This window comes from Anas acuta, chromosome 2 (genome assembly GCF_963932015.1).
Source record: "Anas acuta chromosome 2, bAnaAcu1.1, whole genome shotgun sequence".
NCBI classification, from domain to species: domain Eukaryota; kingdom Metazoa; phylum Chordata; class Aves; order Anseriformes; family Anatidae; genus Anas; species Anas acuta.
The window spans coordinates 112736878-112752225 of NC_088980.1; the positions used below are offsets into that span (position 1 = coordinate 112736878).

General features: G+C 40.6%; 1 protein-coding gene across 7 annotated transcripts in view; it reads right to left on the reverse strand.

Annotated features, from left to right (window-relative positions):
* MAPRE2 (microtubule associated protein RP/EB family member 2) overlaps window positions 1-15348 on the reverse strand; it is a 97591-nt gene that overhangs the window by 14096 nt on the left and 68147 nt on the right. For all 7 annotated transcript variants that reach the window (XM_068671733.1, XM_068671728.1, XM_068671727.1 and 4 more), the window contains 3 exons: window positions 13232-13377; window positions 11015-11228; window positions 843-982 (listed from right to left, as the gene is read on the reverse strand). In XM_068671733.1, coding sequence (XP_068527834.1) covers window positions 843-982; window positions 11015-11228; window positions 13232-13377 — 500 coding nt within the window. The remainder of the gene's footprint in view (window positions 1-842; window positions 983-11014; window positions 11229-13231; window positions 13378-15348) is intronic.

Here is a 15348-nt window from a genome sequence, read left to right on the forward strand (position 1 = left end):
TCTTCCTGTATGCAGCTGCTGGGCAGCTCTTGCTCTAAAATATGAATCTTTTCCTTTCAATTTTCCTCCATCTAGGGCAAATACAGGAATGAGGTCTCATTTATATTAGTAGCCTTGACACCATCCTGACAGCATAGATTTCATAGATTTGAGCCAGATTCAGTTATTTCTTTAGGTCCAGTGCAGACACTCTTGAATGTCCAAGAATGACAGAGTGGTGTCAGAGCACAAATAGCATAAATTAAGGCTTTCATCACAACACTGAAGAAATTCTGAAATTTTGTTAATTATATTGCAGATTATTATTCGTAACTAGGTATTTTCACAAAGGTAGTTCCCATTTTTAAATTAAAAATGGCATATTACCTTCTGAAATCTTTCATTCCAGAAAGCAGAGTGCAATGAGCTAGTCTCAGTTCAGCTGCAATTCTCTAACACCTTGATATTACAAACAGGCTTGTCTTCTCCACAACACATTAAAGTGATTTATTTCAAATTTGTAGCACAGAACAACAAAGACAGTATCAAGATTTTTCCTATACAAGTGAAAAAAAGATATATCCTAAAACCTAATTAATACAATTATCTGTATTGAAGCTCTCGTACTTCAGTAAGACTTACCTGCCTCTGCTAAGATCTCCTTTTAGAATTACTGGCACAACACCAGTCATCTCTATTAAATGACATTTTAAACAATAAATCTTTTTTCTTCCCAGCTGAGCTATTTCAATCTTTTGTCCCTTCATAATTCTGGAGGATATCATTCAGCAGAGGGCAATATTAGATTTCATGCCTGTCTGTGGCAATAAATGCATCTAATTTCACGCCTAAAACAAATTTACCTGTTCGCTGAGCTGTATGACTTGAGTTTCCAAATCTTTATCTGATTTGGATGCTGAGCTGCTTGGTGCAGCTTTTTTTGCTGAAGATGGGCGAGAAGGTGTTGATCCTGGTTTAGAAGCTGGACTGGATTTAGCAGCACCTAAAAGGTACAATAAATAACAATGATCAAGACTTATCCCTGGGATAAATACACTCTTATCAACCCGATACTGAAATAAGTGTATTTACAGACAGCCATTCACACAATTACTTCAAGATTACAGTGGAAAAAGTTCCAGTGTTCTACCTTAGGAAAGGAAAAACTAAATTTCCCAGCAGTTTTACTTTGACCTTACTACTCAGAGTGAAGCGACTCCAAAAGTAAAATAAATAAAAATCAGATTAGTGGTATAAAGGTCCCTTAGCTGTTGGCAGCTTTCAGTTCCTAAAAAAAAAGATCCTGTTAAGAGACAATTCCCCTGGCCTAATATTTACTGTACGCATCTATCCGCAATCCCCCCAGAGAAAGACAGACTTGAAATAAAGTCAGCTACACCGCCTGCGTGCTTCCCTTGTTTTCACAGCAGCTTGTCACAGAGATGAGGGCATTGAGATTCAGGCAGCGCGGGCAGAACTCAATCCACTGGTGAACTCGCTGTTGCCATAGGGACCAAGCGATCTGTGCTGATCTGCTTAGGTTTCACTATTTGTCTCCAATTACTTGTACTGCAGACCTGACGGAGCACAGGGAAACGCCTTCACCAGCAAGACCAGCAGCTACCAAGTACATACAGGTACTCCTTGCGGCACCAGTGGTGCACAAATGCCCCGTCAGAGAAATGTTGGTGAGACACGCTTTGGAGAACCTCATCATGGGAACCTCAGCTGGCTCCCCACCCCACCACTGGGTCTTCTAAAGAAGAAAAAACACTAGTACAGATGTGCTCTGGGCTCCACTTCCTTCTCTGCCTTCCTCCACTGTCAGCTTTTCTTAGCTCTGAAGCCAAGAGAAAGACCAAATCCAGTAATTGCCCAAATGCCGGCTGAGCTCTGAGCTTGCAGTTCATCACAGAATGCTTTGGGTTGGAAGGGACCTTACAGACCATCCAGCCCAACCCCATGCCATGGGCAGGGACACCTCCCACCAGACCAGGCTGTCCAAAGCCCCATCCAGCCTGGCCTTGAACACCTCCAGGGATGGGGCATCCACAGCTTCTCTGGGCAGCCTGTGCCAGGGCCTCACCACCCTCACAGTAAGGAATTTATTCCTAATATTTAACCTAAATCTGATGGCCAGCTGCTCCCCCAAACCAAAGGAGGAGGATACACTTCTGATTGCTCCGTTTTGTCATTTTCACAACACATCTCCCATTTCAGACAACGTTTTAATGGAGCAATGTGTTGGTACCGATGTTTTGCAAAGGCACTACCAGCATGAAAGCACAAGGAAAAGGAAAGGGAGGAAGGCGGTGGGGAAGAAGACTTGGAGACTGCCCATACGACCAAGGCATACAGGTCCCGCTGTCTTACTGACCTAGGCCTGAGTACAATGATTCCTTGGAGAAGCTGAAAAATGATGGGAAAGAATAGCGGCAATAGTTGCTTAAACTCACCTCCAGAAGATTTCAGACGCCAGTACACAGACTCGCTAAAGTTGGGAAAATTCAACATAGTCTGTGTGCCTGAAGGTGTTTTTTTTTTTAAACCATCACACACAGACCACCAAAGAATAAATCACTTATGGGAGATGACTAGAAGCATCAAGATCTTTTGCTGCTATTTATTTCTGTGGGCAATCTAAGAAAAAAATTAGTCTGCCTTCATTATGCTTCTTCCAGGTTGGGTTGATATTTTGACTAACTAAAAGTCAGCTACTTAAGAATGGGATTGTTAAGGTGCTTTCAAAGCCAGGAAGATTACATTTATTTAGGTTAGCAGATAAATAGAAGAAAATAGGTGTTGAAATATGCAAGAGAAACACATGCATGAATGAAAATATGCATGAAATTATCACTTGGACTGTAGTACTCTAGCAGTATTGTTAAAAGGCCTCACTCCCTGCTATCACATTCAACTCAATTTCCCCATTTCTTATTGCTTCCTACAGCTGTAGAATGCAGTCTGGGACATGAGCTGAAACTTAAATGCTATAAAACAAGCTATGGACTTTCAGATGTGAGACCTTGGCCTACTCCTCTACCAACTACCTTTCTTTTTCAATGGCAGAACCAGACTTCCTCTTCAAGTACCCTCACAGAAGTGGAGGACATGCTGCCTAGCTTTTTCCAAGGGCAGCACCCCCAGACCTAGCAGCTCCTCACAGTTTCCCCTCAGGGTTATAGCGCATGCCCTGAGCAAGGCAGGCTGTGCAGCTGCTGCATGGCACTCCCTCTCCTGCTCAACCACCCCACAAGCGAGCTCAGTCTTTGTAGGCTATGGCACTGATCACAACAAGCTAAATCATTAGGCTCATATCACTTTTTTGACCTGCAGAGAGAGTTAAGGACAGCACAAGCACAGACATTGACTCCTCAGGTATTGTAATTTGCAGCTGAGGCACCCTCCCAGAGCACACTGAACAATCTCACATCACCACCATCTGTGGACAGAGAGGACTGGAAAGTACCAAATACACGGCACTGTGTTCTGCCTTCCTTTGGAAGCCACAAAGCCTTCTGAATTTCTACAGTGAAATGCTACTAAGCTTTATAAAGTTCCAACAAATGAAAAGAAATTGACTTTTGCTCTGCTGCTCAGGATCAGCTGTTAAATCAACACGTATTCTAACTTCAGGAACACACTTATAAACCAGCTATATGATCTGAGCGTTTCAGACAGTATCAGCAACAGCTGGACAACTTAATTGCAACAGAATGCCTCGGGTTTTCTAGTTTAAAATTTCCTGGAAGTAAAAAAAAAAAAAAAGCTTTAATGCACATTTATTCTAAAACATTGTTTTTGCATTCAGCTCAGAGACAACCCTCCCATTTTTAACAGAAGCTTGATTTCATAAAGAAATTAAAGGATGCTGGTTTGTAGAATACTGCAAAGTACTTGAGACAGCCAGATATCTAAATGGAGATGAAAGATCATAATAGACCTTAATAACTTTGCTATTAAGCGCCACAATGACTTTGCAGTCAATTAGTGCAGCATAGAATAACTCCTAATTTGTTGTTCATAGGTGCTACGTAATACAAACAGTTCAAATTCTCTTCAATATTACATCTTCCATGAAAACATTTATTGTTCATCTCCAAAAAAATCATTTATACTGGTAGTTATGTTTAGTAAGACTTTTCAGGCGTCCCACATGACCTACATCATAAAAAGTAGGTTTATTTGTTTTGCTTGGACAGCAGTCCATGAAGTCCTATTTCCATATTCTGAGAAAGCACAGTGTTTTATGCTAAAATCTTATATAAAAAACACACTCTTATCAGCTCTTCTCACTGAACTCAGAGAACTGCATCATAATCAGTGCTATAAATGCTAGCTATTACAGATTTGTTTCCGCATGTACTGTAGATGTTTAAAGAGAAGTGCAGAGTCCTGCACTGAAAGGAGAGACCCCAGTCCCCAGAATACACAGGGTGTCAGCTGCCCTGAAAGCAGCACAGCAGAAAAGGACTTGGGGGTTGACACCAAGTTGGACATGAAGTCAGGCTCTTTTCAGTGGCGCCCAGTCAAAGGAAAAGAGGCAGGAGTTGCAACTTGAAACGTGATAAATTGTATTTAAACTTCAGAAAATAACCCTATGTGGGTGATGGAGCACTGGCACAAGTTGCCCAGAGAGGTTGTGAGGTCTTCTCCTTGGAGATCTTCAAAAGCTGCCTGGATGTGGGCACCCTGCTCTGGGTGGCCCTGCCTGGACAAGGGGTTGGAGCATCCTTCCATGAAAACTTCTATTCCAGAATGTTCTGCTTTTAGGACAATACAGGGTTCAATTTGATATTTTTAAAATGTATTGCAGCTGCATCAATTAGCACCTGGATAACTTTTTGTACCTGCCCATGTAACACTAGCACAGATGAGAAAAGTTCACTTTAGCACCGACTGCTTCTAAATACAAATTACTAAAGACAAGTTATTTTGTTCTTGTACTGAAATAAGCTAGATGAAATGATTTTGGAATACATTAGAGTTTTCTATCTGTGGGGCTCCAGAAACAATTACTAGTCAGTTTAATCTTAATTAAATATATCCCCACAGCTCCAGCTTTATTCTTTTCACTAAACACAAGCTTTACAGGCAGATGTGCACTTCCAAAATACAAAGCAGTACACGTTGGCACTGTGTATGCTTTGGGTACAGAGCCAGGCTTTGGATGCCAGGTCGCTTTACATCCCGAGAGCGGTCTTGCAGACGAGACCTATTTAATGTTTAAACACAGATTTTCCTTAAAGCTCTATGAGCAATTAGTGCTCTGTTAAATGTTCAGGTAAAATTGCAGGAAAACACGGGCGTGACTGCGGTGTGGAAGTGTGAGGACAATGCGGAGTGCAATAGTAGCCCTGAGCAAGCAAGGTCTGGCTGAGCCCTCACAGCTATTGCTTCAGGGGAATTCGGGAACCACTTGCAGTGCATCCTTCCAATTAAAAATTTAGAAATTTTATTAATTTCAAGTTGAAAAACTTCAGAAAGCGAATATTCCTGACTCTTGCCGCAGAAGAATAAACAAACCCACCAAGAGGCCACAGAGCTAGCAATTTATTCACCAACCCAAGTCTCAAATCACTTAAAACAAACGAGTGAGAACAGTAAGCAAATTAATACTCTCGCACGCTTATTGTTACAGCTACGCTGGGATGCAAGAAGCTGTTCAATTTAGGGATGCTTGGTGGCACTAGTGATGACAACTGATGCTTAATGGGAATGAAACGACCTCGGACAAAATCTGACAACTTGCAGCATCCCAACAAGCAGCAACCCGACTGTTCTGTGGTACTGGCTTCCCTCGGGGCTGGCAGGACCCCTCTCTCCTCAGCTCCCCACACGTCCACCACTGCTGGCTCCAGCAGTCTGATGAGCTCTGTGCTCATCGGTGCTGCCAGAGAGCTGGCAAAGAGACGTTTGTACAAATACCTGAACATGAAACACCAACCAAAAAATTTCGACCGAGCCACCCAAACGAGAACATACAATAGAGTCTACTTGTCATACGAAAAAGTTTTGTCTGTGGCATGACTGCCTCAATTCATCTTTAACAGGAGGTAACTTGATAGACAGGAACTAACCACAGCCTTCTCCCCATCATAAATGAAGGCTTCTCTTTAGATTTAAAATAATCAACATTTAAATGGACAACATTAATTCCTGTCAACTGAATTTTCTCTAGAAAAATCAAGCATGCAAGCATTCATCTTCCTTCAATGAACGAAACCATTCCACATAAGCCTAACAGAAGAAAACGTTTTAAAATTTGAAGTGATCCAATAAAAACGACAAACAAAACACCACAACCCTAAGAATTACGAAATTCTGCAACTATCTGCTTAGCCATCCCAAAAGGAAAACAAAAATCTGAAAAAATATTCAAAGTACATTGAAATATGAAAGATCGAGCAAAAAATTAAGCAAGAATTAAGTAAGGTGCCCATAATACACTTAACTGTAAGATGGCAATTTTCACCACTGTTTTTCAAACAGTGTTGTCTCATTAAAAAAAGAAGTCCCTTTGCTCCTGCACCACAAGCAGTGTTGGTATGTGGTCTGAACTCTGTCTCGGTGGGTTTTAAAATTAAATTCTCCTGATGTGGGTAGAGGGAGCGCATCTGTATGAAGGCTGAGCCATTTTCCTCTCCACCTCGGACATGCTGTTCCTGTGGGGCTGCACACTTCTTCGGCCTCACATGAACTAGACACAAAAGCATTTTAAACTTGTCACCTCGCAGCTCTTCCTATCTTCAAGCTCCACCACATAGCTCTGGAGCAACACACCATAACCGACAAGGGTTACCAACTGCCTGCAATTTGGGGAACAAGCGGCAGGTTTTGGTGGAAAGCGAAGAAAAATGCATTGGAATGAGCTCTGGTCCCCCGGGACGCTTAATCATATCACCAACTGCTACAATAAAGACTGGTTTTGTTGAATATTTTTACCCCTCAAACTTAATTCGCAGCACTTCTGCCGCTACAGGGTGTACCATTTCCCTAAAGGACATGGGCATTTTTCTTGTGTAACTGGCTCTTCGATGGTGTACACACACACACACGTATATATATATAGCATCCGTGTACAAACAGTTCATTCTGCCCTGGTTATTTTCCCTGTCATAGCACGATTATTTTTAGCTCTCATGTGATCCGCCAGTATTTTCCAGCTCTGCTTTAGTCATCCTGCTCTCACAGAATATTTCAGAATAAGAAGACGAGCAGCCTTCAGATCTAAGAACCTCTCACATTTTTTGCTGGTACGTAAATAATTAATTTTATTGAGCTTTTACCCACATAGTTTTGACACTCCATACCCTGCAAAAAGCAGTGCTGTGCGGAGATTGGCTCCGATACAGAGGAAGGCTTACATAAGCCATTAGCTAAAATCCTGACCACCGGATCAAAATTTTCAATTTGATCAGATGAAGCTTTTCTGCCCCCTCTTTTTCCCCCCCCCGCCTTACAGGAAGGATTAGAACCGGCACAAACAACCGGGCACGAACATTTTAATCCCTTACAATAATTGTGACTCTACATCTGTAGGCTGTTTACCACTGCGCTAGAGAAAAGCGGGAGCTGTAGGAGACCTAAAGGCTCAGGGCTGGCAGATGGCATCATATCCAAAAGCAGCTGTGGTACTGCTGGCAGAGAGCCCGCACGAGTGGGCTGTGCTGCTGGTTCCCCTCCATAAAGGATGAAAACTTTGGTGTGGGTACCTTTGGAAGGGGTAGGGAAACGGCTGTAGGTGTGCTCTGCGATTAGCACAAGAATGGGTGTGTTTTCAGACTTCTCCAGTTCTGGTTTGTTTTTAACAGCATCTTGAAAAATGAAGTCTGGACCACACTTGGCTTTTGCAGAGATTGCAGGTAAATACCCACCTACAGGTGCAGAAAGCAGCTACCAGATACAGCGGGTCTGCCAAGCTTTAGTGTCAGGTTAAAACACCCCAAATAATACCAACTCATTACAGCTACCATATTAGGGTAAGCTTTCAGAGTGCTCTCTAGGGATTTGACCACTTTTTTGGAAACTGAATCATATATCTTAGTCCACCCCCGAAAGGACAGTGCTAGAACCCCAGTTATGAATAATGAAAGAGATTAGCACCTCCTAAATCACTCAGAAACAAAGCTCTGGCAAAGAGCGCTGGAACAGCTATTCTGTGGAACAGTATGAATCATCTGAAACACACGTGAAATAACTAGGAGCTAAATATATTACTCCTTTAAATATGTACATACATCCATTTGGAATAGGCGGATTTAAAGGTCAGTGACAAAAACAAAAATACAATGCGAATGACTGCCCGTATGTCTACTCGCTCCTGAGACTGAACAGAAGATGCATACACGTGGGTGCGTCTGCTGCACGCTGTTTAAATACTTTTGGATTATGTTAAAAGACCTGCTGGTTTCTTTATTTTATAGCACTACCGCATCTTTTTGTTTTGTTAATTATTTGAAATTCATTACAATTTCAAAGCCTCAGTGGTAAAGTAAAGCAAATCACATGTTAAAAATAGCATAAAGAAAACACAAAAATAGAGGCAAGCTACTGTGGCAAACTGCAATTGATGCTGGCAAACGTTTGCAGCATTGGTGTAAGAGGTTGCTGCATCAAGCAGCCCACAATGTTTACTGCTCCCACAACAAAGTCGGTGGAAGTAGAGCTGTGCCCTAAACCTCAGCTATTTCACCAAAGACCCAGGGTTGTGGAGTAAAAAAAAAAAAACAAACAAAAAAACAGCATTAAAGTTATAGATAGCTATTTAAACTATGCCAGCTGATGTTGCACTTACTTGTGGGCATACATTCCCTCTTTGTGATTGTATTATCGTGGAAGATGCAACTCCAGATGGGGCAGAGAATTCTTTGGTTGCTGTAGAACTCAGATTTTTTTTTTTCCTTTTTAGTATAAATGGTTAAGTTTGTTTTACTCATATGGGCAGTGTCATTACGGTTCCTATAACCACTGCAGTGTATTCACTTCTAGTAAAGTCCATGCATGCATGCACAGGCACACACCCAAAACAGAGGTACAGAAGCACATCTTTGATGAACATTTCTCAGCTACCTGGGACTTGCTCCCACATCCTACCAGCTTAACCCCAACCAGCAGATGCTGAGGCACACACAAGCCTGCGGATGCGACCAGCCCTCCTCCCCGAGTGTCCTACACCAACAGGCACCCTGTAAGGGCTCCCATTCTTTTAAGCAATCAGGCAACGTGATATTGTGAGGTGAGGCACAAAGACATCAGTGAAATTAAAACATGCTCAACTGGAAATTGGATAAGCCTGACTGACACATAACCAACACAGTCCTGTTCAACACAAGCAGCAATAAAAGACTCTTACTTCACCTAGCCTCAGGCAGCTCTATACCCTTCTTCCCTGGTTCAAAAAAAAAAAACAACACTACAGTAGTGTCTTTCCCACCATAATTCCATACAATAATTACATAATTTAATCAATACTTAAAAAAGGCAGCTTTCTTTCCAACGACTAACTTCCACAACCATAAAATCTTAACAGAAATCATCTCAGTTGTCCTACTCCATACAGAAGGCATGTGACATGCACTTATACAACCAGCAATAGGACATGAGATCATTGCATCAACATCCAAATGAACTGGCTGCTTCCACTCCAACAGCAATTCTATTTCTCACCTCCACAGCTGTAATTTGGATGACATATTTGTGACTTAGGTAAAAACAGACCATTGGCAAAACGACTTAAACATGGTTTTTAATACCATGTTTAATGGTATTCTAAATTCCAGTTTCTCAAATGGACCACACCATGGTATTAGCACTTGTTTCAAGACAACACACAGAAAATTATACCATACCAAGTCCTGAAATTCAAAAGCTTAGATGCAAGATGGTGCAAAACAAAGATGTTAAAAAACCAAAACAGAACTTCAGAGGGTCAGAGCATCACTGGCCTGCTATTTGGTGCTCAACTTACTGGGAGCACTAAGGAGATGAAGGCAGCTGGCCAAATATGCTCACCTTTGATGTCAGAAACGATCAGAGCAGAATGTGGAAATCTGTGTATGATTCCAGAGCTTAAGCCAGTCTAAAACTGAGGTTGCCTGCCCCTGTTGCCAGCATCAGTATATATCTGAGCCCATGAGAGAATACAGGTCACAGAATTATGCCAACTGAAAATCAATCATTATTGCCTGGGTTAGCACGCATAAGGTAAACCCAGGACACATCAATAAAGGAATTAAGTGTGCATACATGTGTGCTTATGTGTGTACAAACCTACATATCTCCAGGCAACCGACCCCAGCACCACTTGTTTAGTGGTTAATTAAAAAAAAAAAAAGTTCTGTTCTCTTGTTCACTTAACTCAGTTATCAAGAAAAACAGCATCTGTTTAGTGACCAGTAGTGCCTCTATTACATAAATACTGAAGACCAGGCTTAGTTGTTTAGATCCTAGTTGTTTAGTTGCAGAAGCACAAGGCAAAATGTGAGAGGACAGGTGTATCTTCAAGAATGAGCAACAGCTCCATGTTGCTTACATAGGGGACTAGTGTACCTGAGCAATAATCATGTGCAGAAGCACAAATCAATTTTTTTTTTTTTCTTTCTAGACCACACTTAGGATTTGGCAACATAAGAAAAATAATTTAAGAAAACCAGCCCGTTACCAATTTCCTGTATGGGTGGAGGTGTGTGAAAAGCACACCCCCCATTTCCTTTTGTTGAATATACATGCACACACCACAGGCAGCGATCAGATGCTTAAAAGCCTTTTTCTTCACCATCAGATACCACTAGAGTCCACAAAATTTATATCAGAGCTTCAGTGGGGGAGGCCCTACCACTGACAGAACTGGGCCTAACCAGACAGCACCATGAGAAGTTAACTCCTGCCATCTCAGATGCTAAGCCTACGACAACACAAAAAGATTGGCCTGCGCACATAAGGAAATAATTTCTAACTACCATTTAGATAAAACGGGTCACAGTTTATACTCATCTTCAGAGACAGAAATGGAATTTGTTATGACGCAAAATACCTGCAGTAGGAGAGTTTGCATGGTGAGACTTTTTGGGCAGGTTAAAGATCTGTTCACCAGGATCTGGTGGGGGAAGAGCGTCTTGGCCTTGTCGAGCTTCCACGGGATCATATTCCTTTCCATCATAGTTAGCATCAAAGAACTTCTTAAACCACTGAATGAAATCTAAGTTGTCTTGGAAGCGCCCTTTGACCAGTTTTTCCACTGGAATGACCTGAAAGTTAGAATAGAGGTTCCAGTAAAAACATCATTGCCATTTTTAAATTAATACACACAAACTATTTTTTTTTTTAAAAAAAAGCAAAACCCCAAACTTCTAACTCTTTCAGCATATATTCCTCTGACATCATTTTCTTCATAAATGGGAACAAACTATGTTGGAATTGCAAGGGTCTTAAGAAATAAAAATGAAATAAAATGAAAACCCAGCCTTTAAACTAGCTCCACCATATATGCGAGCTATATGCAAGCCTTTAAAACTGCTCTTCCAGAGTTACCCCTTTCTTCCTGCAGTGACAGCTGTGGTGAACGAAGCTGTCCTTGGAATAGCACTACTCAACTAACTGGGGATTTCTGTTTTTTAATGGATATGCTGCAGTTGGGCATACTAACTGTGACCAATTCTTCAAAAAAGTCCAAAGTTCCTTGTACAAGCTCTGTTGTACTCTTTACTACAAAAGCCCAGTAGCTTTTCCAAGACATGCTGAAATTCAAACCAACCTACATTTTGGCAGTACATGTTCATCATATGAATTAACCCTGAGGTTTCAACTTTGTATTTTTTTTTCCATTCCGTATATAGCTATACATAGAATAATTTGTTGACCTGAAAAGGTTGACTAAAATGCCTATAAACTTTCAGCAGAAAAAAGAGGCTATGGGGATGTCTCCGTATCAATGCCCTACAAATTTTTTCACAGAAACGAAACCTCCAAGAGGCGACTCGTGGCAGTGTTAGAGTGTAAGGAGGTACTTCTGTAATGCTCTGCAGGAGGCGCAAGCTTCCCAAATGCTGTGGGCAGGGAGTACCAGAGGCAATGCTGAAGGATGACTGACTACCTTGCTTTGCTTGATCCGTACAGCTGATTAAAGAACCTGATTAAATATTAATACCTCTTGAATGCATTCAATTTTCAGCTGGAAAAAGGCTACCTAAAACTGTTTTAATTTTTATTTTTTCTTTTAGGCTAAGCCAACAGTAGAGCATTTTGTAAGTCTACGATACTCCAACAAGGATTCACATAGCATTTTGCATGTCTTTTCTCATTGTTCCAATTGTGATATTTAATGCTCCATTGACAGAATAGAGCAAGTTTTCAGCCTATAGAAAAATTGACAGTGTTCAACTTTATTGGGCCTTCTGATACTTCACTATCAATCACTCAGTAAATAGAAGCACCCACAACTTTTCAGGAAATAATGAGGATTTTCCTCTGCTTCATGAAAGTCTTGAGGGACTCCCTAATAAGGCTGTTTACGTTTCAGAATAAGGCAACACTGAAAGTCAGCGCAGAATCCTAAAATGATACACATCATGAGAACATGATTTTTCATTATTCATTTTTATCAACGTAGTAATTTATATTTGTGAGTTCAAACTCTCAAACTCAAGCACAAATCCAACTCCTTATGGTTGTACAACAAGCTATTTCTAAGAGATCTCCATTCTTAACTTTAGAGAATCATATGCACGGGCCAACCTACCAAATCACTGGGTAAATCATTCCAGCTCTTGAATACTTGAAATTCCTTAAACCCAGTTTTGGACAAGAAACATGGAATACTTATAAGATCAGCATATTTCTAAGTAATTTTGTTAGAAATTCAGGTCATCAGTAATTTTACGGTATCTCAAATTAAGATTCTGGTGTTCAGTGATGGCAAAGAATTTCCAACAGATGGTATTTTCTCAGAAGGGTCTCTGATATTAAGAAATAATGAGTTAGGCTCTACAATTTCTCAGCAGACACATGGACTCAATTTTCACTTTGTATCTTAACGAAGCATGCCAAATTTCTTCCCTCGTGCCCAAATACCCTTTTCAGATGATGAAAGATCAGGAACATCTTCACATACAACTTGTAACTCCAGTTCCAGTCAAAACTGGAAGTGGACTTCAGTACTTTGAAGTTAGTTTCCCCTATTTATTGACTTTACTCAGCTTATATACAGCTTGTGAAGCTTGAAGCAATTGAAATACAAATAGAGAATTCCTACCTTATCCACATTCATTCTTTTAAACGATGCTTGCAGAAGCTTGAAGTTGTGAATGTATTCATGCTCCAGCTTTGCTTGAAACTTTACTTTCTTCAAGCTAATGCACCCTGGGAACAACATGTCCATGAACTGGCAGTAAGCTGCTCCTGTAACAAGAGAATGCATTGACATTACATTGACATTAATCCAGATGCACCCAGCAAAGACCAAATGGCATTTATTGTCATGAGCAGAAAGCAACCATGCTGAGTAAGTCTCTCTGTGGTTGTCCAACTCGATGCACCCAAGATCTACTTGGCTAATGTACGATGAACAGTGTGACATACTCTGTGGAGTTTTTCCCATTCATTCCGGATGCACGCAGCACTGTTGTACAACAATTGAAGAACCACCATGACTAATGCAAAGTGAATCTTTATTCTATTTAAAACCGATGTTCTTGGAGTCCCTGTACACAGTAGGACTGTCCATACAGTCAGGAGACCACAGGCAGAATGGAAGTCTTCTAATAAGCTCCTTCAAACTTCACAGCCCCCTGAATTCAGCCAAGACAAGATCTTATTTTTTCTGGCAACTGAAGTTGGAAGCAATCCTATAGACTAGTGCCAATCAAGTCCAAGGCAATCATTCAAGATTACATCAAACCACGATTTAAAATAAAATTGCAAAGCTCCAGCTTGTTAAAACACACTAGTCATTTTCATCCCCTCTAAAAAAAAAGCTTCGTTACTGATCTTTATTGCCTGTGAAAAGTATTTAAATAAGCAGACTTTAGCACAGTCCACCCACTGCCCCTAATTTCAGAAGCTGGGCTGCGAGCTTTAGTTCTCACTCAAAACAACAAGGCTGCTAAGTTCAACTTTGCTAAGTTCAATTTTGAGGGCTATCTGAACTTACATATTAGAAGGTAGGGGTGTGGATCCGTAACCAATCCAGCCCAGAGTGGGAAGTACATTAAAAAACTCCTCAACAGTGTACTGACTACAGCTAATAGGGATAGTCTTACCTTGTACGTAGAGATCTTCCCCCTACAGTATTATCATGTCATTATCATTTGCAAAAAAAGTCTGTACTGTCGACTAACTTAAGTGTTTGGAAATTAAGGCTCAAAACATTCAAGGAAATCTGAGGAAAACCAATTTCAGTTCTTCAGCAGAGTGTTTTCTAACCCACAAGTGCTTTATAATCAGCAAAGCACATTTCTGAAGCATGGGGTTGTTGAGGGTATTAGGTCTCCACTTGAATACACGAGCCAGGTAAATCATCACCTAAATACTCACAAGTTAAATTTCACTTCCCCACAAAAAAAAGACTTCTGTGCTCTTAGTGCAAATCCATTTCAATAAACTTAAGCAGCCAAAGCTCACCTATGAGAGCTATTTTATCAAAAAAATCTGCTTATTGCTCATGTAGAAGCCCAATTAACAAATTGGGCACCTGGCTTGTCCAGTTTTACAGGAGTGGCAACAATAATTGAAACTTTAACACATTTTTCTCCATGGGTATGCATGTGTTTCAATAGCACCAACTTTATGCATCCAATAGCTCTCATTCTGTGTCTGTTCAAGCATGGTATAAAGGGTTACAGAGCTTGTAACTTCCCCAAAAGAGATGTATAGATTAAGAGTGGAGTCCAAAACCATTCCCTAAAATAGTGATATGAAATTTGATCAGGGACTTAACAAGATCAAGCCATAGTGCTGAAAACCACTACCATTTTTTTTTTTTAAAAAAGATCTCTTAATCTTGCCTAGCTTTGTGGAGGAAAACTGTCAAAAAAAAAAAAACACCTGATTTTCCAAGGACACCTTGTACTTAGCTGTTTGCAATGGTTTTGATATGATTAGGAATCTAAGATATTCCCTAAAGAAAAATAACCCTTCTGGCAGACTACAAACATCAGATGACAAAGTTTGCATCTTCTTATATAAAACTATATAAACAGAATTAGTTATTCAAACCTCATCCTCAGCAAAAGAACTAGCAAATGTGGAGCAACAGAAAACTGACATTACAATTAAAACTATGGTTAAGCAGATAGCGCATGGCTTGACTACATTTATTACTGTTTAATTTCATGCAAAAGGATTATTATGCAATCATTTCATGTTATAAAT